Raw genomic sequence first — 23,122 nt, 5'->3', positions numbered from 1 at the left:
TAAACTGTCATATGGGTGCACATTTCTTTTCTCAGGTTTCCTACGATTGTGTGAGCCTTGCCATGAACCCCAAATCATGTGGGAGGAAAATTGAAGGGAAAGAGACAGAAAGAAAGAGAAGGTAGAGAAATATATTAAGATATATAAGGAAATAGAGGAACAGTTAAAGTTGATGCAAAAAGATGCAATAGTGGAAGGACAAAAGATGAAAAGTAAATGTGCAAAAAAAAAAAAAAGCAGTAAATTTAACATTTCTAGGACTGTGGGACCCCGGCATCACTTACATTAGCCATTTGTGCAGTGATTTTTTTTTCTTTTTAGCCTTATCCCTAGCTGTCCTCCTCTCCTTTGGAACAGCCTTTTCAGGTTGTCAGAGTGGAGGTCCAGTGTCACTAATCACAGAAATCAGAGGAAATCTGGGGAAAAGCTCTCAGCTGTAGATCACCTGATCACACTGAGCTCATGAAAGCCAAAGAACTGAACTGAGAATTTCATAAATGTGGAATAAAAGGTCGTACCGTATCTGTGATCTGCGACTGTGAAGAATTCAAAGTGTCTTCAGTGAACATCAAGTGAGTTTCCACTTCAGTTCCAGTGATTTGAAGTTGAGGTTTTTGTTGTTTCTCGTGTTGTGTGAAAGCAGAAGTGAGTGTGAGCAGTGAGGAGGTTTTTGTCATGGTGTACATCACTGTGATACCCGCTCTTTAGCAGAGTCGTCCCATGTGTTACAGTAATACACTGCCGAGTCTCCCACCTCTACATTACTGATTATTAACTGATAGTCGATTTTTGAAGAGGCTTTAGATGTGAAGCGCGTGGAAGAAAAATTGTCTCCATATTTATCAGGAGAGGTGTAAGACTGATAAAATCTCAACACAAACTGTGGAGCTTCTTGTGGAATCTGTTTATACCAGGAGACATACTTGCTTTCATCCTTCGCGATGTTACAGTCCAGAGTGACAGTTTTTCCCTTATCTTCTGTTATAACCGAAGGCTTTTGCGTCACAACTTTCTGTGAACTGACCACTGCAACAGAAAGCAACACCGAGTGTCAGAGTGTCATTATCACTGAACAGAGCTTTATAATGAAGGAAAAGGCATCAGTGTGAAGAGGAAAAGCAGGAGCAGGAATCTTACATGCCAGAGCAGGGAGCAGAGCGCAGACGGTGAGCAGCATGATGTCAGTGAGATCAGCAGAGTGATGAACAGAGTCGAGCCAGCTTTCATAAAGAGTCAGAGGCGGGACCTGGATCTGCTATCAGCCAATCAGACCAGTGGAAAGAACAGCAGATGTCACTCTCATGTCAGTGCTTTAGATTAATGAGACGCACTTTCAGATATCAGTCTGTAAATACAGCAAGAACCCACAACATGAATCAGAACACATCACAATAACATGATCAGGATCACAGTTGAGTTTGATTGAACTTGATTTCCATTAGAATTATTGATGCATTGAAATGAATAGTTTTATTGAAGCATTAACATACAGACTTTGTCGTTTTTCCACTCAGAGAGAAGTGAAAGAAAGAAACCACATCATTTCCATGGAGCTGAAATTAGAGATTCGAGGCCAGCAGGTGTATCCTGAGCGAGAGACGACGTCCACACACTGATTAGGACTCTGACAACCTCTTGTGGAAAATTTCCACATCAGTGCTCCTCAGTAAAACTTCAGCAGAACAAATTACACAGCTGTGTGTTTCAAATGTTATTCCAGATTTATTGTTCAGTTTATATTTAAGCATCTCGCTCACTTTGATCAAACTGACGTGACGTGTTTCACATCATTCGTGTACATTTGATGGAAACTTTGGATGAGAATTTGATTTCATCTTCATGATCTTTTGTCCTTCCTTCTTGATTGCTGTGTGCAGGTTTTCATTGAAATACTTTTTTTTTAAACATTTCTACATTTGTACAAGTCAGATGTGAATTGAAATGTGTGTGAAGTCACCAAAACTTCAGCAGGTTCCACACGTGTGTGATCTGAACTTCAGACTCTGAGGATTTGTTCTTTTCTGCCTAAAGGTCTTTGGAATTCTCTCTGTTTATCACATTAAACTGGACAGTGATCAGTGTGGGCTTTTCTGCTCTGGATTAAACACGAACGTTGGACATCAGAAGGAGAAAAAAAAATCACAAAATCCATCCAGTAGAATTTTATTCAGCAGCATGAACCCTGAATTTGATCCCTTCCTGCTATGATTCTCTGTTTTTTGTCCTTTTGATTTGATGTCTGTGAGATTCTCAGCTAGTTTAGAGAATTATAGACAAACAGTTCTTTTTCTGTAATGCACTTTATTGAACTTCAACTTATTTCTCAAACACAAAAACAAAACGATTGCATCATCAGGACATTATAGTCTCAGTAAGAAGGAATTATTTCTACAGTTTAAACTGCAGGTCTAAGAAAGATTTGCAACTCAACAGTAAACATGTAAAAGCTGGGATCAGGTTCATTCACTGCATTCAGACTTGTTAATCTTCACTGATGCGGCTTTTCCTCCAGCAGACACTTCACATGTTATGACTTTGTTGTTTTCCCACTCGGAGCTGTCGATGGTCAAATAGCTGCTCAGTGTGAATTTCTTATTGGCTTGCTGCTGCGCAGAGCCGCTGATGACTCCACTGGTGACCGAGTTCCCGTTCACGAACCAACGCACATCAGCAAAACCGCCGGCCACATCGCTGGCCAAACACACTAGAGTGCCTTTGTTAGACTTCAGCTCTTCACTGGACGGAGGGAGAACGGTCAGAACAGGAGCCGGGAGAGCAGCGTCTGATTCCACACACAGCAGGAGATATTCATTAACCAAAATAACACACATCTAATGTGCAGAGAGGAATGTCATACACTTTTAAATCAATGTTGGAACATTTCCATGAAGAACAAAGCAATAAATCTGTCTGTATGGCAAAATATCAGAAAACAAAACAAATTAAGGATTAAAAATGTCTAAATTAACATTTAGATACATCTCAAGGAAATTACAAATCAAGAAAATAACAAAATAATTCCCTCAGTCTTACGTTAAATGTACAATTTATTAAAAACTGACCGAGACACAAACTAAAAGACATATCTGAAATGTCAAACTCACTTTCTCAAACTGGAAAAAGAAATAAAAGTCGATGCGAGAACATGCAGTGTGAATGTGAAGCGGTGTAGAAGTCTAGTGTACGAAAACAGAGGTGAGAAGTTTTACTTACCGCTGACGATCAGCTTTGTTCCTTGGCCGAATACCACAGCGATTCATTCAGTGTCCTCACCCATACAAAAACCTCCTCAGATACAGAAGTGACAGCAGAGGAAGTGAAACGTCCTCCAGACTCCAGCTCTCTCTTCTACTGTCTACGATCAGCACACACTCCTTTAAGATCCCATTCCAGTGTCAGTGAATCACACGTCTCTGTTCTACACTGTTCTGTTCACACGTCCTGCTGAAGAGAATCAGTGCACGTCATCAAATCTTTCTTGGAGAATCAAGAAACGTCAACAAGAGAAAAAAAAACAAGTGCGACCCGGAAATCTTCAGCTCTTATCATCCTCTCACACACACTGAGGAGCTCCTTGTGGATCTGGTGTGGACCAGGGAGCCAGGGGCGCCGCCAGAAATTTTGGGCCCCATGAAAGATTAGAATTTTGGCCCTCTCAACTTTGCCCACCCTCATCACAATTTTGATGCATTTAAATGAACTCCATACTCAGTAGCCTTACAAATGTTACCCATAAAAGACAGGAAACATCTTATTATAAATTTATTTTAAAGTGGCACGGAGTGACATTTCAATTTGATCAATTACATACGTATTTCTTCATATGTTGCAAGCTCTATCCCTCTTTTATGTATGCTGCACTTTCTCCAGCTCCTCAATTTGAAACCAATGGTTTAGAACGTGTGAACATTCCACACACGTAACCATGTCAAACACTTGACTGGTGTCTGTTATTAGCAACACTTTAATCTAGCAAACTGTATATGGCGCTTGCTCATTAAAAACTTCAATCCTAAAGCATTTATGGGTTGTATTGCTGCTTACCTCCTTCTCCAAAGGGGGGTTCAGTGGTTTGGTAGGGCGGAGGCCCCCCTGAGGCTGAATCTGTGCATATTTAGGGCACCCCATTAGTTATGAAACTGGTTATTAGCACTAGTTATTAGCACCAGCATAACGTAATATTTCATCTTGTTTATCACACAAGTCAGTTCAGTTATTAAAATGGAAAAAATGTCACTGTACAAACTGTAAAAGTGTTCTCTTGATAGGCTAATCCAACCATGTTCATACTGTTCATTTACCATTCGCTAATATTTTGAACACACATGTGAGTGATAGCTACCTTTCTTTGGGAAAAACTGAGTGACCAGTTGCCTGCCTCTCCGGTCCCTCTCAGCTTTCAGCTGCCTTTCTTTACATTTTTGACAGCCACTCTTCATATTTAGCGATCATAGACTGTACGCACTCCACTGATGGCTGGCTGGCTGCTGCACCGCGACACAGCAGCAAGTAGCGTTGCACTCATAGACATATAAACATAGACGCCGCAATGAGCTGGTGGCCCCGTTGCTGGGATACGTCAGAGTGTCCGCCATATTTGATGTGGCAAATCTTCCCCATAAACCAATGCAAGTAAATGGACTGAACTTCATAAAGCCCCTTTCTACAATAATATTTAACTCGATGCCTTTTATTCACCCATTAAGACACACACGTATATATTTGGGAAACAAACAGGCATCAAAACAACATATATAACTTTTAATGTGATGGTTATAAATAGTGTGTGAAATACTCGTCAATATTCCGTGGGAGGTGTGACCTAAATTTCCTCAACATGCAGCAGGCCTATACCGGAATCAAGCTATCGGAAACTTTTTTTTTAATTTTATTCCGCTGCTACTATCGTAGGCTACTAATGATATCTACACATCAAGGCATGTTTTGGAGCTCAGCGGGGATCGTGTAGAATAATGTGCTGTGCTTATGCTGCTGAAGCCGTGCCATGCCGTCTCCGCATCACTTTCATTAAATGCCGTGCAGATAGGCTATAAAATGTCTCCAAAAACAATTTTTGCAATATACAGTGCTATATGGGGGCGGCACGGTGGTGTAGTGGTTAGCGCTGTCGCCTCACAGCAAGAAGGTCCGGGTTCGAGCCCCGTGGCCGGCGAGGGCCTTTCTGTGCGGAGTTTGCATGTTCTCCCCGTGTCCGCGTGGGTTTCCTCCGGGTGCTCCGGTTTCCCCCACAGTCCAAAGACATGCAGGTTAGGTTAACTGGTGACTCTAAATTGAGCGTAGGTGTGAATGTGAGTGTGAATGGTTGTCTGTGTCTATGTGTCAGCTCTGTGATGACCTGGCGACTTGTCCAGGGTGAACCCCGCCTTTCGCCCGTAGTCAGCTGGGATAGGCTCCAGCTTGCCTGCGACCCTGTAGGACAGGATAAAGCGGCTACAGATAATGAGATGAGATGAGTGCTATATGGAAAAAAATTCAATTAAACCATATTACAATGGGATTGCTCCATGTGATTGCTTCACAGTCTGACATGGTTCCAATCTCTTCTATTTTTGAGTGTGCAATCACCATCTGACAGCTGGTGGTGAAATTGGTTGGGTGGGCTATGAAATAAATTATATTATATTCGTTGTTTGGAGACAGGTTTCACTGAGCGGCTATTATGCGCGAGACTTCATATTAGCCACAAAGTTCAGTTCAGTTAGTTATGATTTATTTGATAGGGACAGATACATATCATGCAGGCTGTGCAACAGCCTAACAGTAGGCATCATAGCATTTATAGCCATAGGCTAATTTCCAATGCCCGTCCCTAGAAGGGCTTTTAAAATAATATATTTAAAAAAAAACTATTTTTATTTTAAATAGCAGCCTATCCATTCATCCAGGCCATTCATTCAATCTAAAATACAGCCAATATACATATACATAACTAACCATATAAGTCATAAGTCAGAAAAATCTCTCATCTCATCTCATTATCTGTAGCCGCTTTATCCTGTTCTACAGGGTCGCAGGCAAGCTGGAGCCTATCCCAGCTGACTACGGGCGAAAGGCGGGGTACACCCTGGACAAGTCGCCAGGTCATCACAGGGCTGACACATAGACACAGACAACCATTCACACTCACATTCACACCTACGGTCAATTTAGAGTCACCAGTTAACCTAACCTGCATGTCTTTGGACTGTGGGGGAAACCGGAGCACCCGGAGGAAACCCACGCGGACACGGGGAGAACATGCAAACTCCACACAGAAAGGCCCTCGCCGGCCCCGGGGCTCGAACCCAGGACCTTCTTGCTGTGAGGCGACAGCGCTAACCACTACACCACCGTGCCGCCCAGTCAGAAAAATATGTTCGTAAAATTACGTTATAATGACCAAATACAATGAAAAGTATTTTTCCAGTCTCGCCTGTGAAAGGTAATCCCATGTGATCTCGTTTGGACGGTAAACCTGTTGGTACAGTTAAACGCAGCACATGAATGAGGCACTGTGTTGACCTGGCGACTTGTCCAGGGTGTACCCCGCCTTTCGCCCGTAGTCAGCTGGGATAGACTCCAGCTTGCCTGCGACCCTGTAGAACAGGATAAAGCGGCTAGAGATAATGAGATGAGATGAGATGAGATGAGATGAGATGAATGAGGCATCTTTATTCTCCACTTTGCCACATCCAATATGGCGGCGAGGATGATGTATGATTCTATGCGGAAGGTGGCGTCTATGTTTATAATTATGTCTATGGTTGCACTGATCAGCACACAGATTTAACGCATCGCGCTTCTACCAGAACTGGACCGTACCATTTCGCAAAAGGGGGAGGGTTAAATGACAATATGTTGAAGAACTCAAGAAATAGACAACCTTGTTCAATTAGCTCATTTTACCAGATGGAATATTGTATTGTTGTTATTTCAAAAGTCTTATTAAAATCATTAAAAGCATATTATCAGCCCCTTAAAGGGCCCCATGGCAGTGCTGGGCCCCTAGAATTGTTCTAACCTTTCCCCCCCTGGCGGCACCCATGCAGGGAGCAGTTAGTATCTTACACTGTCAGTGTCACTAATCACAAAAATCAGAGGAAATCTGGGGAAAAGCTCTCAGCTGTAGATCACCTGATCATACTGAGCTCATGAAAGCCAAAGAACTGAACTGAGAATTTCATAAATGTGGAATAAAAGGTCGTACCGTATCTGTGATCTTCGACTGTGAAGAATTCAAAGTGTCTTCAATGAACATTGAATGAGTTTCCACTTCAGTTCCAGTGATTTGAAGTTGAGGTTTTTGTTGTTTCTCATGTTGTGTGAAAGCAGAAGTGAGTGTGAGCAGTGAGGAGGTTTTTGTCATGGTGTACATCACTGTGATACCCACTCTTTAGCAGAGTCATCCCATGTCGCACAGTAATACACTGCCGAGTCTCCCACCTCTACATTACTGATAATCAGGTTATAATCTGATTTAGAGGAGTGTGTAGATGTGAATTTAGGAGACGAGAAACCGGACCCATATTTAGGAGAGCTCCAGCCATGATAATTTGTTAATACATGCTGAGGAACTCCTCCAGGAACCTGTTTGTACCAGTGTGCAGCGCTATTGTCAACAGTCCCCAGGTTACAGTCCATGGTGGCCGTCTGCCCTTGAGTCAGTGTGAGAACAGGAGGCTTCTGTGTCACCACAGTCACACCACTGACACCTGGAATAAAAACAGCACACGTTACATGGCTTCATGCTCACATTAGACGGAGTCCAAATGCTGATGAGCTCCAGAGTTGTGACATCTTACATGAGAGAGCAGTGAGGAGAGAGCAGAGCGCTGGCAGCATCGTGTCCGTGTGTGATGGGACTCTCGTGATGAGTGAAGAGATGAGCAGCGTGAGGAGCAGATAAAGGAGAGACTGCAGGGGCGTGCTTTAAGAGAGACAGGAGGCGGGGCAGAGGGAGGAGTCATGTGCTCTCGAGTCCACATCTTCACACTGAGTTCTTTAGAATCAGAGTTATCATGTTGTATCTGTTTCAGTATTTATATCATCTGTGGAACCCGACTGCTGAACTGAGTTTAACTCAAATACATTTTTTAACATGTTGACATTCAGAGTTTGGCATTTTTCCACTCAGTAAGAGAGAAACTACATCATTTGTCTGAATTATTTTAAATATATATTTTTTGGTCTTATTTATTACTGTGTTTTAGTATTGTGGGTATTTTATGTTTTTGCTCTATTGTTGTGTGTCTTGTCCTGTCTGCTGGCTGCACAAATAATTGCCCCAGGGGACAATAAAGTTCCCTTTACCTTTTCCATGGAGCTGAAATTAGAGATCAGGGGTCCAGCAGGTGTATCCTGAGCGAGAGTGACGTCCACACACTGATCAGGACTCGGAGTCGTATCTTGGGGAAAACACAATTATTTCTCAGTGCACCTTTTAAGGACTTTGTTGCTCAGTTTTTTAAAGAAATGAACATTGAAATCTCTGCTTGATAAAATTTCCACAGACCCTCATGTTCTGAATTTCCTCGACTCAGACCAAACTTCATTGAGAGCTGGATCCTTTATGTCAGGGGTTCTGAACCTTATCTACAGTGGTGCTTGAAAGTTTGTGAACCCTTTAGAATTTTCTATATTTCTGCATGAATATGACCTAAAACATCATCAGATTTTCCCACAAGTCCTAAAAGTAGATAAAGAGAACCCAGTTAAACAAATGAGACAAAAATATTATACTTGGTCATTTATTTATTGAGGAAAATGATCCAATATTACATATCTGTGAGTGGCAAAAGTATGTGAACCTTTGCTTTCAGTATCTGGTGTGACCCCCTTTTGCAGCAATAACTGCAACTAAACGTTTGCGGTAACTGTTGATCAGTCCTGCACACCAGCTTGGAGGAATTTTAGCCCGTTCCTCCATACAGAACAGCTTCAACTCTGGGATATTGGTGGGTTTCCTCACATGAACTGCTCACTTCAGGTCCTTCCACAACATTTCCATTGGATTAAGGTCAGGACTTTGACTTGGCCATTCCAAAACATTAACTTTATTCTTCTTTAACCATTCTTTGGTAGAACGACTTGTGTGCTTAGGGTCGTTGTCTTGCTGCATGACTCACCTTCTCTTGAGATTCAGTTCATGGACAGACATCCTGACATTTTCCTTTAGAATTCGCTGGTATAATTCAGAATTCATTGTTCCATCAATGATGGCAAGCCGTCCGGGCCCAGATGCAGCAAAACAGCCCCAAACCATGATACTACCACCACCACGTTTCACAGATGGGATAAGGTTCTTATGCTGGAATGCAGTGTTTTCCTTTCTCCAAACATAACATTTCTCATTTAAACCAAAAAGTTCTATTTTGGTCTCATCTGTCCACAAAACATTTTTTCAATAGCCTTCTGGCTTGTCCACGTGATCTTGAGCAAACTGCAGATGAGCAGCAATGTTCTTTTTGGAGAGCAGTGGCTTTCTCCTTGCAACCCTGCCATGCACACCATTTGTTGTTCAGTGTTCTCCTGATGGTGGACTCATGAACATTAACATTAGCCAATGTGAGAGAGGCCTTCAGTTGCTTAGAAGTTACCCTGGGGTCCTTTGTGACCTCACCGACTATTACATGCCTTGCTCTTGGAGTGATCTTTGTTGGTCGACCACTCCTGGGGAGGGTAACAATGGGCTTGAATTTCCTCCATTTGTACACAATCTGTCTGACTGTGGATTGGTGGAGTCCAAACACTTTAGAGATGGTTTTGTAACTTTTTCCAGCCTGATGAGCATCAACAACACTTTTTCTGAGGTCCTCAGAAATCTCCTTTGTTTGTGCCATGATACACTTCCACAAACGTGTTGTGAAGATCAGACTTTGATAGATCCCTGTTCTTTATATAAAACAGGGTGCCCACTCACACCTGATTGTCATCCCATTGATTGAAAACACCTGACTCTAATTTCACCTTCAAATTAACTGCTAATCCAAGAGGTTCACATACTTTTGCCACTCACAGATAGGTAATATTGGATCATTTTCCTCAATAAATAAATGACTAAGTATAATATTTTTGTCTCATTTGTTTAACTGGGTTCTCTTTATCTACTTTTAGGACTTGTGTGAAAATCTGATAATGTTTTCGGTCATATTTATGCAAAAATATAGAAAATTCTAAAGGGTTCACAAACTTTCAAGCACCACTGCACCTTAAGGCCCTCCTATTCATACTTGTAACGAGTCAGGGCTGTTAAAAAAGATCTCCAATTATTTTGGCTCATCTATTGGTAAATTGACGACAAAAATAAATCAATTAAAAGTAAATTCTGCGTAAAGCGCAATGGATTCATGATACATAGAATCTAACTTTGCACTGCTTTCAGTGTAGCAATGGAAGCACATACAAACTTCAGTCACAGCAGAATAACAGTATAAACTTATCACAGTATATTCAAAAAAATATTGTGAACTGTTCGTACAGCGCAACAGTGCATCCTCAAGAGTGAATACAAAATAACAAGAACAGTATTTTACTGAAGGAAACCAAACTTGCCACAAACTGAATAAGGCAAATAAGATCTAGTGCTTCATTAAAAAAAAAACTTTCCCATGAGGGTTAACCCTGTGAACACCATTTTACATAGCTGACAACTTTGACAAATCAAAGTGGATTTACAAACAAAAAGTAAACCAACCCTGCATAAACTCATCACTGAGAAATAAACACAAATAATTTTTTTTAAAAAGCAGATACACAACAGAAATCAGTCTGACCCGTTGACTGAGAGAGCCAGTTTTTCAGAGCAAGTGCTTTGTTGCAAAGTTTACCTCCATCCAGTGCCATCCAAATCTTTTGGATTACCTCAAAAGTGTAGTGGAGGTCAGCAGGGTAGCTGAGGTTCAGTGCATATATCATAGCAACAGCTAATGCTACATTATCAAGATCTTGTAACACCTTGATGCCTTCAAGAACAATGCCACACTGCAAAAAATGATATCTTAGCAAGTGAAAATATCTTGAAAATGGTTGAAACGATCAAGCATTTCCTATTAGAAGAATAGGAGACCCCAATTCTGAGATTATTAAACCTAGTTCTGGATTGCAACCCACTTATTCAGGTATTAGTTTTTTGCAGTGCAATGCCCTCTGCTTCATCACTTGAGGCATGTTCTTTAGGAACATAGAGCCCAACAGTGGTGTCTTCAATGGCCTCGTTGATGGTGTTTTGATCCATGCTCTGTAAAAAACAGACAAACGGTAGGTAAACCAAAGTTAGGTAAATCAAACCTTTTCACCAAGCCCTGTCGAGAAAAGGAAAAACATAACATAGTGACACGATAGATCAAGGTCAGGTGAAAGTTAGAAGGAAGGTAAATTTAGAGACAAGAACAAGTAACTACAGCAGAACATTATATAAACATTTAATAAAATGGAAGCATTATCTGTTCCATGATAAAACACTTTGAATGCACCTGCTGACTGGCTGAAATAATGTTATGAGGCTCGGTCCGAGCCACTTTGTTGCCCACTGACAAATCAATGGAACCATGGTTGTGTATGACATACATGTCAACCTTTGGTCAATCAAACCTGTATAACCAACCTCCAAAATCCGTATTTCCCTTATAAAATCTGTATAAGATGCAAATTAAAATAATTTACCTAAAATTTGAATGATAATTAACAATGATATATCCCAGTTACTTTTTATTCAATATTAATAACAATAAACCTTCAGAATGAATACAAAGCTCCAATGTTTGACAAAAACACAAAGTGTTATCAGCGTAGTTACGAAGGAAATACTTCGTTGTTTGGAGACAGGTTTCACCGAGCGGCTATTATGCGCGAGACTTCATATTAGCCACAAAGTCAGAAAAATCTGTTCGTAAAATTACGTTATAATGACCAAATACAATGAAAAGTATTTTTCCAGTCTCACCTGTGAAAGGTAATCCCATGTGATCTCGTTTGGACGGTAAACCTGTTGGTACAGTTAAACGCAGCACATGAATGAGGCATCTTTATTCTCAGAATCGCCACTTTGCCACATCCAATTTGGCGGCGAGGATGACGTATGATTCTACGCAGAAGGTGGCGTCTATGTTTATGTCTATGACTTCCGGGTTGGCGGGATTTTCGCAATGCGGTGTGCGCATGATCAAAAGTGGAACGAAGTCTCGCTACCACAAGATAACACGTGATTTCATAAGACTCTTTACTGGCTGTCTGTGGTGTACAGTACATTTGTAAATGTTATGCGCTCTTTTATCATCGTGGGAATTGATTATAGCTCTAGATAAATATTGAAGTTTTTTTAAAGAATCCATATAACTTTATTTATACGCCCGTATACTATGTTTATTGAATCAAATCCGTATAAAATACGGACATTCCGTATAGGTTGACATGTATGGTATGCATGGGCGTCGCCACCATTGAATGTGAAGGGGATGTGTCCCCCTCACATTTCATAACTCTTTGTTTGGACCCCTCCCCCACATTTAACATAAAATATGAGTTCAGCCAGCGCTGTTTCTATTGCTTCGTGAAAGAATCCATTCCACTTGATCGATAAGAGAATACGCAGACCACTGAAAATTCCGGGCGTTCCCTACAACAGCTCACCGCGTGCAAGCGAATCTCAGCGCGAGCAGAGACATGTTGGTGCAGCTGCTCGAGAGTGGAGGAGGTGACGTCAGCCACATTGCCACCTCACAATGGTTAGCTTTTGCTGAAACCTTATTCTTTTGTTATCTGCTCTCAAAATTAACCCTAGGACACGTTAAATTAATATTCAACTAAACAATGAAATAAGCTTCGCCTAATGGGGTATTCTTGGTTGATGGTGAATTGTTTGCAGTATTTGCTCCTCCCCAGACACAATGGACATAAGGACATTCTTTACAAAGCAGCGGAAAGTCAGTCAGAATTTCCCCACAGGACAAAATTTCCCCACAGGACAGGGTTTTTTTGTCCCAATGGAAATGTTAGTTCAGTTAGCTGGCTAGTCAATGTTAGGAGATGTATCAGCTAGCTTAATGTTAGCGATCATTTAATTCAAACCCAGTAGGCCTGCCTTACTGTAATGCCAAGAATGAGGTCAAGTCTGCTCTGATGATATTTATTGATTCCTTGTTGTGATTTGAAGAACTTGTTTTGTCTGGTCTTTGCCAGTTTTCTTGAAAGTAACATAGGAAATCAGTGTATGGGGAAGGAATAGTAGAGAGGAAAGCAATGGCGAGAGATGGATGTTATTCCAGGTGGATTGTGAAGGAAAGGGGGATAAAAGTGATGAAGTGGTAGAAATTGTGGTGGCACCAATATAAGAAGGAGTTATATCTATAAATCTATTTGTTATACTGAACTGTAAATGTTACTGTAGCACCACCATTGCATGTAGGTTGACAAAACTGCACTTGTTCATTGTGTGAAGTTCTCTTTTATGTGTCGTTGCTTGACACAGTGTGATTTTGTGTTATGAAGACTGCATGATGCCATGCCATTTTTGTTATGAGTATCACTAAATCGGAAAAAAGTAAAATGCACCCACTAAAGTCACTGTTGGTGGTGAACAAAATCGCACCTGTTCATTGTGTGAAGTTGTTTTTTGTGTGTCACCGTTGCTCGACACAGTGTGATTTTGTCTTATGAAGTTTGCATGATGCCATGTCATGTCTTGTGAAGTTATGAATATTCTTATTTTTAAACATACAGTTGAGTGTCACTATTGCTTGGCACAGTGGCATGGTGTGTTACATCTAAAACTAAATAAAAAAGGAAACACAAAATAAAAAGTAAAATGCATCCATAAAGTCATTGTTGGTGATAAACTGTGTCACATTCATCTCATTATCTTAGGCAGAGCAGTGGGTTTAAAAACAGGCTGATGAATATATGGACTCGTTGAATGAGGACTTATTGTTGAGTCTCTAAAATAGTCATTGAATTAAGTGACTTATGTAGGTAAAATTAGGTGTTTAACAACCTGTTAAAAATACACCAGAATGCAGGAAATGGCCTCTAATTAATTAATAAATGTTCTGGGGGAGGACCCCCCACACCCCCCGCCAGTGTGTCCCCCCCCACATTAAAAATGCTTCTGACACCCCTGATGGTATGAACACTGGATTCTTTTTCAGCGCACACACAGATCAGACAGCTGGCGGACCACGAGGAGATATTTACTGAATTTGACAAAAAGTGTATTGCACAGTTGTTCTTGAGAACCATTTATTCTACATTTAAGATCATTTAACCAGCAACACAATTGATTATGTTATGAAACAGAAAAAATAGATTATAAAAGTGATAATACATTCTTTTAATTGATGAATAATTTCAGCACAAGTGATCAAGAATGAGAACAAGAGAAGAGGGGAAGATAAGTGTAAGCACCGATTCATATACATGCCACATATTACTGTAGAAGGTTATCTGGACCTTCACCTATGAAGACACAGACTCCCTTAATGATGCACTCTCGTCCAGCATCGACATCACACTGAAAGGACATTTTTCTAGATTAGCTTCTTAATTCAGTCCATGTGCCTTAATTTAACCACATCTGCTGGTATAAACTGTCATATGGGTGCACATTTCTTTTCTCAGGTTTCCTATGATTGTTTGAGCCTTGCCATGTACGCCAAATCACGTGGGAGGAAAATTGACGGGAAAGAGACAGAAAGAAAGAGAAGGTAGAGAAATATATGAAGATAAATAAGGAAATAGAGGAACAGTTAAAGTTGATACAAAAAGATGCAATAGTGGAAGGACAAAAGATGAAAAGTAAATGTGCAAAAAAAAAAAGCAGTAAATTTAACATTTCTAGGACTGTGGGACCCCGGCATCACTTACATTAGCCATTTGTGCAGTGATTTTTTTTTTTAGCCTTATCCCTAGCTGTCCTCCTCTCCTTTGGAACAGCCTTTTCAGGTTGTCTGAGTGGAGGTCCAGTGTCACTAATCACAGAAATCAGAGGAAATCTGGGGAAAAGCTCTCAGCTGTAGATCACCTGATCATACTGAGCTCATGAAAGCCAAAGAACTGAACTGAGAGTTTCATAAATGTGGAATAAAAGGTCGTACCGTATCTGTGATCTGCGACTGTGAAGAATTCAAAGTGTCTTCAGTGAACATCAAGTGAGTTTCCACTTCAGTTCCAGTGATTTGAAGTTGAGGTTTTTGTTGTTTCTCGTGTTGTGTGAAAGCAGAAGTGAGTGTGAGCAGTGAGGAGGTTTTTGTCATGGTGTACATCACTGTGATACCTCCTCTTTAGCAGAGTTGTCCCATGTCGCACAGTAATACACTGCCGAGTCTCCCACCTCTACATTACTGATTATTAACTGATAGTCGATTTTTGAAGAGGCTTTAGATGTGAAGCGCGTGGAAGAAAAATTGTCTCCATATTTATTAGGAGAGGTGTGAGACTGATAAAATCTCAACACAAACTGTGGAGCTTCTTGTGGAATCTGTTTATACCAGTAGACATACTTGCTTTCATCCTTCGCGATGTTACAGTCCAGAGTGACAGTTTTTCCCTTATCTTCTGTTATAACCGAAGGCTTTTGCGTCACAACTTTCTGTGAACTGACCACTGCAACAGAAAGCAACACCGAGTGTCAGAGTGTCATTATCACTGAACAGAGCTTTATAATGAAGGAAAAGGCATCAGTGTGAAGAGGAAAAGCAGGAGCAGGAATCTTACATGCCAGAGCAGGGAGCAGAGCGCAGACGGTGAGCAGCATGATGTCAGTGAGATCAGCAGAGTGATGAACAGAGTCAAGCCAGCTTTCATAAAGAGTCAGAGGCGGGACCTGGATCTGCTATCAGCCAATCAGACCAGTGGAAAGAACAGCTGCACTTTCATGTCAATCTCATGATTTATTTAAAGCATGTGCTGAAGTATTATTTTGCATGACGAAAGCCATCAACTATACAAAGAGCAAATGTGCATACATCAACTGTTATGTAAATGCGATGTCATTTATTCATATCCTGTCATGAATTGAAGATAAACACAAATATTTGCAGAATATTTAACACTTCATTGACTTTTTTCATAAAATCAGATCCAGTATTGTTCTTCAGGTCACTTCAAGGCCAAGAAACATCAATCTGAGACGATAATCTCCAACTGAACATCAACAAGCTGGCCAACAATGGAGGGTTTAAAAAAGCGCAGTGTGTGTTTTACACAGTGTTCAAACCCACAACAACAGCATTGCTGTCCCTCATACACTCATGCCAATGCAAATCTTTCTCTAGTCTATTAATAATTAAAAAAGTTGTTAAATACACTCACTGGCCACTTTATTAGGAACACCCCTCCATCCTCCTGCTGTTTTCTGCAGTTCTCTAATCAGTCAATCCTTTGATGCATCAAATCATGCAGATAGAAATCCAGAGCTTCAGTTAATGTTCACAATGTTCAAATATCAGAACGGGAAACATTGTGATCTCACAGTGAAGTGTGACTTTCTTTTTTTCACTGTGGCAGTATGGGTGTTGGTTTGAGCCAGATGAGTATGAGGTTTGAGTATTTCAGGAACTGCTGATCTCCTGCTGGGGTTTTCACACACAACAGTCTCGAGAGTTTAAACAGAATGGTGCGGAAAACAAAAACCAATCATCAAATGAGTGAGCAAGTGGGCGGAAACAAACGCCTTGTTGATAAGAGAGGTCAGAGGAAAATGGATAGGTTTGAGGTGGTTCGAGCTTTTTTTTTTGCTAGGAAGGATATAGCAACTCATATAGTCACTCTTTACAACCGTTGTGAGCAGAAAAGCATCTCAGCATGCAACAGAAAACAGAAGAACACATTGGGTTCCACTCCTGCAGCCAAGAACAGGGATCTTAGAATCAACAACAACTTCCGATTAAAGTGGCCGGTAAGTGTATATAATTGGTGATATGATGATGTTTTTTGTGAGATATTTTTGTCACATTTATGGAAGGAGTCTCCAGTGTCAGCACTTTGTAACAGTCAGTCCAGGAAAGTTTTCAGGACAGAGGCTTTTATGCTTTATGGTCTCTGTATAATATGACAAAGTGTGGGTTTATTTATTTCATGGAAGCTGATGTAACATGACTGAGAACACTTATCACAGCCTCACAGAGATTCCACAACATTAAATGTAACACTAAACGGATTAAAATTGAATCATTGGCAAATTGCTGACGTATAAGAGGAATAAAGCACTTTGGACAAGCTGTTGTAAGAACACAATCCACTTTGAGATGCTAACAGTATATATCACTGTTCACACTGAGCGTTCTAAAAAATGAAAATCTGATGATGTGAGGGCAAATAAACTGTAAACATCCAACTGTGTGTGTAGAAATGTGAATGTAATTGAGTAACTTTTTAGTTATATCTTACAAAAATCTAAATTTCAACTTAACAGCATAATATTTCGTGAGGAGGTTTTTGTCATGGTGTCTGTGATACGTCTACACCAGAAGCATCAGTGTGACAGAAATACACTGCCGAGTCTTCCATGACAACATTATGTATAATCAGAGTGTAATCTGATTTAGAGGAGTGTGTAGATGTGAATTTAGGAGACGAGAAACCGGACCCATATTTGGAAGAGCTCCAGTCATGACGATTACTTAATGCGTACTGAGGAACTCCTCCAGGAACCTGTTTGTACCAGCTGACATAGTTCTCAACAGTCCCCAGGTTACAGTCCATGGTGGCCGTCTGCCCTTGAGTCAGTGTGAGAACAGGAGGCTTCTGCGTCACCACAGTCACACCACTGACACCTGGAATAAAAACAGCACACGTTACATGGCTTCATGCTCACATTAGACGGAGTCCAAATGCTGATGAGCTCCAGAGTTGTGACATCTTACATGAGAGAGCAGTGAGGAGAGAGCAGAGCGCTGGCAGCATCGTGTCCGTGTGTGATGGGACTCTCGTGATGAGTGAAGAGATGAGCAGCGTGAGGAGCAGATAAAGGAGAGACTGCAGGGGCGTGCTATAAGAGAGACAGGAGGTGGGGCAGAGGGAGGAGTCATGTGCTCTCGAGTCCACATCTTTACACTGAGTTCTTTAGAATCAGAGTTATCATCTCATCTCATTATCTCTAGCCGCTTTATCCTTCTACAGGGTCGCAGGCAAGCTGGAGCCTATCCCAGCTGACTACGGGCGAAAGGCGGGGTTCACCCTGGACAAGTCGCCAGGTCATCACAGGGCTGACACATAGACACAGACAACCATTCACACTCACATTCACACCTACGCTCAATTTAGAGTCACCAGTTAACCTAACCTGCATGTCTTTGGACTGTGGGGGAAACCGGAGCACCCGGAGGAAACCCACGCGGACACGGGGAGAACATGCAAACTCCACACAGAAAGGCCCTTGCCGGCCCCAGGGCTCGAACCCAGGACCTTCTTGCTGTGAGGCGACAGCGCTAACCACTACACCACCGTGCCGCCCCAGAGTTATCATGTTGTATCTATTTCAGTATTTATATCATCTGTGGAACCCGACTGCTGAACTGAGTTGAACTCAAATGCGTTTTTCACACATTAACAGTTTGTTGTTTTTCTGCTCAGAGAGAAGTGAAAAAGAGAAACCACATCATTTACATGGAGCTGAAATGAAAGATCAGGGGCCCAGCAGGTGTATCCTGAGTGAGAGCCAATGTCCACGCACTGATTAGGACTCGGAGTCGTCTCTTGGGGAAAATTTCCACATCAGTGCTCCTCTCTCTCTCTTTGAACTCCTTCACCACTTCTGTGTGTGAAAATATTTCCAACAGTCGATGCTAAATATAAATCTAAACCTAAATACTGTATCAACTTTAAATATTGTTCGCTGTGTCCATAAGTAAAGTCACTAACAAATGGAGATCTGTTGCTAGCATAATTAACAAGCGTCATCTGAACACTGCAATGGAAAAATATTCAAAAGTACATTAATTAGCGACTTAGATTAGGTTTATTTGCTAATGACTGGCTAACGATTTGCTAAAAATAGCTCCAGAAACACCATGTCCTATCCTTGCTAAGCATTAGCTTGTGGGTTTTCTTAGCTAGCAACAGCCATGACCTGGTATGGCCTTCCTGTGCGCTGTATTACACACTATAACATAGCTATAACTCAAGTATTTAGAGCCTGATTTCAGCAGTTTCCACCACATAGAAATGACAGCTAGCTCTGTGAGGTACCTCACAGTACCTCACAGAACAAGGACAGGTTTTAAAACCCAGAATGGTCACGCTCCAAATGTTTGTCGCTGGTGTTGCCGTAACGGTGTTCTCAAAAGGAAATTTTGTGTCATTATGCAATAATTATCCCACTCAATATTCTTCACTTATACATGGATGAACTCAGAAGACTCCAGGGACTGTAAGCTACAGTGTGTCTTTTGTTTAGCGAAACAGCTAGCTCAGATTTATTCAGCCATGATGTTTATCTGTCACTGTATAGATTCCCACATCACATCATTTCATAACTTTTCACGTAGGACTAGAAAAGAAGGTATTGTGTTTCATCATGAAATCCAGAAAGTGCACTCCCAGTTTAAAAAACAAAAAGTCGCAGTCGCAGTCAGATACATATCACTACTGCTTTTGAACCACTAGGTGGCAGCAAATACATATAAAAATACATATTTGGCCATTTCGACTCGAGGCAATTTTGTGTGTGATCTGTCGGATATTTACAGCACATTACTTTGGATAATTTTTTCCCCTGTAGAACACTTTACTCTGCTCCTGGTTAAAGGAATTGCCCAGTCCACTATTGTGCACTTTTTATCCAGCTCAGTCGGTTCTGTGGAGTTGTTCACTGTCTCATTCTGACACAATGATGTGTTTTTAACATCTTGTTTGTCTATAAATCTGGATATAAGGACACAGCAGAGCTAAAAACAGCCGTAGCTCCATGTTTAGGTGAGAATCACTTCAATAAAGCACAGAAGTTCTGTAAATTCTGGCTCTTTTCAGTGAGTCGGATCATATGACTCGGTTCACCAACAAGACAACTCTTTCGGTTTTCAAATGACTCGTTGCTGTTTTTTTTTTATTGCCAATTAAGGGTTGAAACATCTCTCTCTCTCTCTCTCTCTCTCCCCCTCTCCACCTCCCCCTTCCCCCTTTTTCGCCCCCTGTCCACCCCACCTCTCCCCGTCCACTCCTCTCCCCCCTCTCTCCACCCACTCTCTCTTCTCCTTCAACCCCCCTTTCTCTCTCTCTCTCCCCATCCACTCCTTCCTCCCTTTCTCTCTCCCTGTCCACTCCCCTCCTCCTCTCTCTCTCTCTCTCTCTCTCTCTCTCCCCATCCACCCCCTCCCTAAACCCCCCCCCCCCCCCCCCCACTATCCACCCCCCCACTACCAGGATGCATTACCTGCTGTGACCCTCCTTCTTGTCTGTCTTCTACTTCCTGTTGCCCTCCCTGTGTCTTTCTGTCTGTCTGTCTCTTGCATTTTCCCTATCCTTGGTTCCCTTCCACCCCGACCCCTCCACCGTTGCCACTCCTTCCTTCCCCTCCTCCATTTCTCTCTCTCTCACTCACTGCAGTACACAGTGTTGTTAGCGTTGTGTGGCTGTGTGTGGAACAGAAGCCACTGCAGCATGGTGCACTAGCGTCACACCGGACCGACCTGCCACTGTGTGCGAGTGTGTGTATGTGTATGTGTGCATGATTCCCAATATTGGATTTAAACACTGGAATTTTTTCCAACTCAACAGTCATATCCGTTGGTCTGCGTGTGTTCCACTGAAGGCTTATATTTTTAGATTCTCAGCTAAACCTGCTCTTTCTCTCTCTCTTTCTCTCAACTACCTCCCACCCCACCCCATCCCATCCCACACACACACACACACACACACACACACACACATACGCACGCACATATGCACGCACCGTTGGCTCCTCCCACCCTGCCCCTTCCATCTCAGCTCGACACTGGGACAACGTAGTGAGCAGACGCGGCACAGGACCCAGAGCATCTTCACGCACACACATTGCTATTTCCCCCTCCACCTCTTCCACTGGAGCCTCTTCATCATGTGAATGTATCAGTGATATTCTTTGTTTGGACGTAGCTGGATACAGCAGTACCGTGTGTTTCCTTTCGGAACGCTCTGGTGCACGTGTGTGTTTTTGGAGTGACGTCCTGACGTGTGGATACTGCAGCAATCTGCTGTGGAGTCGAATCTAGATGGCATGAGGACCCAGAGGAGCTCCAGGCGCTGATCTCCCCATCATCATTGCTGCTATTGCTGCTGCTGATACTGCCAAGGTGCTGTGTGTATATATGTGTGTGTGTGTGTGTGTGTGTGTGTGGGGTGGAGGTGAGTGGGTTTCTTCATGGTGTATTGGAATTAGGCAGAGAAGGAGGTTTCTGGTTCTGTCAGGCCTAGTCCTTGATTGCTGCGCTATAGGTGTGTGTGTGAGAGAGAGCGAGAGACAGAGGGACTGTATGCCTTGATAGCTTGTTTTAATGTAGCTAGTCATATATAACGGAGAGTGGGTGTCATACCTGACCCCGCTGACTGCTCTGTGTGTATGTGTGTGTGTGTATGTGTGTGTGTGTTAGGATGCTCATGCCTCGTGAGGGCGGGCGGGATGAGGCTCAGAAGCTGCACAGAAAATGGATGAAACACCAGGCCTTCATGGCCGAACTGGCTCGCAACAAAGAATGGCTGGCCAAAATCGAACAGGTGAGTGACGCGTGGAACAAGGGATAAATAAAGAGGTGAGGCGATGAGACAAGGAGCAAAGGACAGATGGTGGAGGGACAGGAGGAATAAATTGGCTGGAAGATAAATGGGAGTAATGAAGGTGTGCAGGATGGATAAGTACAGTACCAGTAATGGAGTAAAGACGTGACTATCCCACAAATATCATGCAAAGGATTGTGGGATAGACAGAACAGTGAGACAGGAGAATGACTGTGGGATAGATAGAACAGTGAGACAGGTAAGGGGTTGTGGGACAGACAGAATAATGAGACAGGTGAAGGATCGTGGGATGGACAGAACAGTGAGAGAGGTAAGGGGTTGTGGGATAGACAGAACAGTGAGACAGGTGAAGGATCGTGGGATGGACAGAACAGTGAGACAGATAAGGGGTTGTGGGATAGACAGAACAGTGAGACAGGTGAAGGATCGTGGGATGGACAGAACAGTGAGACAAGTAAATGTTTGTGGGATAGACAGAACAGTGAGACAGGTAAAAGATTGTGGGATCGACTGAACAGTGAGATGGGTAAGGGGTTGTGGGATACACAGAAGAGTGAGACAGGAAAAGGACTGCAGGATAGACAGAACAGTGAGACAAGTGAAGGATTGTGGGATAGACAGAACAGTGAGACAGGTAAAGGATTGTGGGATCAACCGAACAGTGAGACAGGTAAAGGATTGTGGGATCGACCGAACGGTGAGACAGGTAAGGGGTTGTGGGATAGACAGAACAATGAGACAGGCAAGGGGTTGTGGGATTAACCAAACAGTGAGAGAAGTAAAGGATTGTGGGATTAACAGAACAGTGAGACAGGTAAGGGGTTGTGGGATAGACAGAACAATGAGACAGGTAAGGGGTTGTGGGATAGACAGAACAATGAGACAGGTAAATGTTTGTGGGATAGACAGAACAGTGAGACAGGTAAATGTTTGTGGGATCAACTGAACAGTGAGACAGGTGAAGGATTGTAGGATTGACAAAACAGTGAGACAGGTGAAGGATTGTGGGATCCAACAAACAGTGAGACAGGTGAAGGATCGTGGGATCAACCGAACAGTGAGACAGGTAAAGGGTTGTGAGATAGACTGAACAGTGAGACAGGTGAAGGATTGTGTGATTGATTGAACAGTGAGACAGGTGAAGGATTGTGGGATAGACAGAACAGTGAGACGGGTGAAGGATTGTGGGATCGACCAAACAGTGAGACAGGTAAGGGGTTGTGGGATCTACCGAACAGTGAGACAGGTGAAGGATTGTGGGATTGACCGAACAGTGAGACAGGTAAAGCGTTGTGGGATTGATTGAACAGTGAGACAGGTGAAGGATTGTGGGATAGACAGAACAGTGAGACAGGTGAAGGATTGTGGAATCGATCGAACAGTGAGACAGGTAAAGGATTGTGGGATTGACCGAACAGTG

General features: G+C 42.3%; 2 protein-coding genes and 1 gene segment (V, D, J or C); 1 reads left to right on the top strand and 2 right to left on the bottom strand.

Moving 5' to 3' along the window:
- Positions 1 to 284: 284 nt before the first annotated feature.
- On the bottom strand, positions 285 to 1,261 carry LOC132876102 (immunoglobulin lambda variable 1-51-like). The segment is given in 2 exon segments: positions 285 to 1,026; positions 1,138 to 1,261. Coding segments are annotated over 2 exon segments (381 nt in total).
- A 1,032-nt stretch (positions 1,262 to 2,293) lies between these two features.
- LOC132875907 (immunoglobulin lambda-1 light chain-like) lies at positions 2,294 to 18,010 on the bottom strand. 3 transcript variants are annotated; one of them, XM_060913049.1, is made up of 6 exons: positions 17,856 to 18,010; positions 17,624 to 17,765; positions 7,803 to 7,927; positions 7,388 to 7,712; positions 3,214 to 3,248; positions 2,294 to 2,782 (listed from the first exon to the last, which is right to left on the bottom strand). In XM_060913049.1, the coding sequence occupies exons 1-6, from the start codon at positions 17,893 to 17,895 to the stop codon at positions 2,460 to 2,462; spliced, it is 990 nt and encodes a 329-aa protein (XP_060769032.1). In that variant the 5' UTR covers positions 17,896 to 18,010; the 3' UTR covers positions 2,294 to 2,459. The 3 variants fall into 3 exon arrangements, 1 of the variants encoding a protein (XP_060769032.1); XR_009651891.1 differs by lacking the exons at positions 7,388 to 7,712; positions 7,803 to 7,927; positions 17,624 to 17,765; positions 17,856 to 18,010 and adding exons at positions 4,045 to 4,104; positions 7,208 to 7,359 and having other exon boundaries at positions 2,718 to 2,782; positions 3,214 to 3,444; XR_009651892.1 differs by lacking the exons at positions 7,388 to 7,712; positions 7,803 to 7,927; positions 17,624 to 17,765; positions 17,856 to 18,010 and adding exons at positions 4,045 to 4,104; positions 7,208 to 7,359 and having other exon boundaries at positions 2,718 to 2,782; positions 3,214 to 3,441.
- Positions 18,011 to 21,558: 3,548 nt separating this feature from the next.
- The window catches only part of sptbn4a (spectrin, beta, non-erythrocytic 4a), a 40,211-nt gene continuing 38,647 nt past the window's right edge, over positions 21,559 to 23,122 (top strand). The window contains exon 1 of the mRNA XM_060912634.1: positions 21,559 to 21,681. Coding sequence (XP_060768617.1) covers positions 21,559 to 21,681 — 123 coding nt within the window. The remainder of the gene's footprint in view (positions 21,682 to 23,122) is intronic.

Source organism: Neoarius graeffei, chromosome 28, assembly GCF_027579695.1.
Source record: "Neoarius graeffei isolate fNeoGra1 chromosome 28, fNeoGra1.pri, whole genome shotgun sequence".
In the NCBI taxonomy this organism is placed as follows: Eukaryota; Metazoa; Chordata; class Actinopteri; order Siluriformes; family Ariidae; genus Neoarius; species Neoarius graeffei.
The sequence above is the reverse complement of the archived record's forward strand: the minus strand, read 5'-3'. Positions and strand labels throughout refer to the sequence as shown.

Coding starts and splice junctions, on each gene's coding strand:
- LOC132875907 (XM_060913049.1), bottom strand. CDS start 17,895: ATGCTGCCAGCGCTCTGCTCTCTCCTCACTGCTCTCTCAT. Junction 7,713..7,802: donor TCTCCTCACTGCTCTCTCAT/GTAAGATGTCAC, acceptor TTTTTATTCCAG/GTGTCAGTGGTGTGACTGTG. Junction 2,783..3,213: donor AACAAAGCTGATCGTCAGCG/GTAAGTAAAACT, acceptor GTGTGGAATCAG/ACGCTGCTCTCCCGGCTCCT.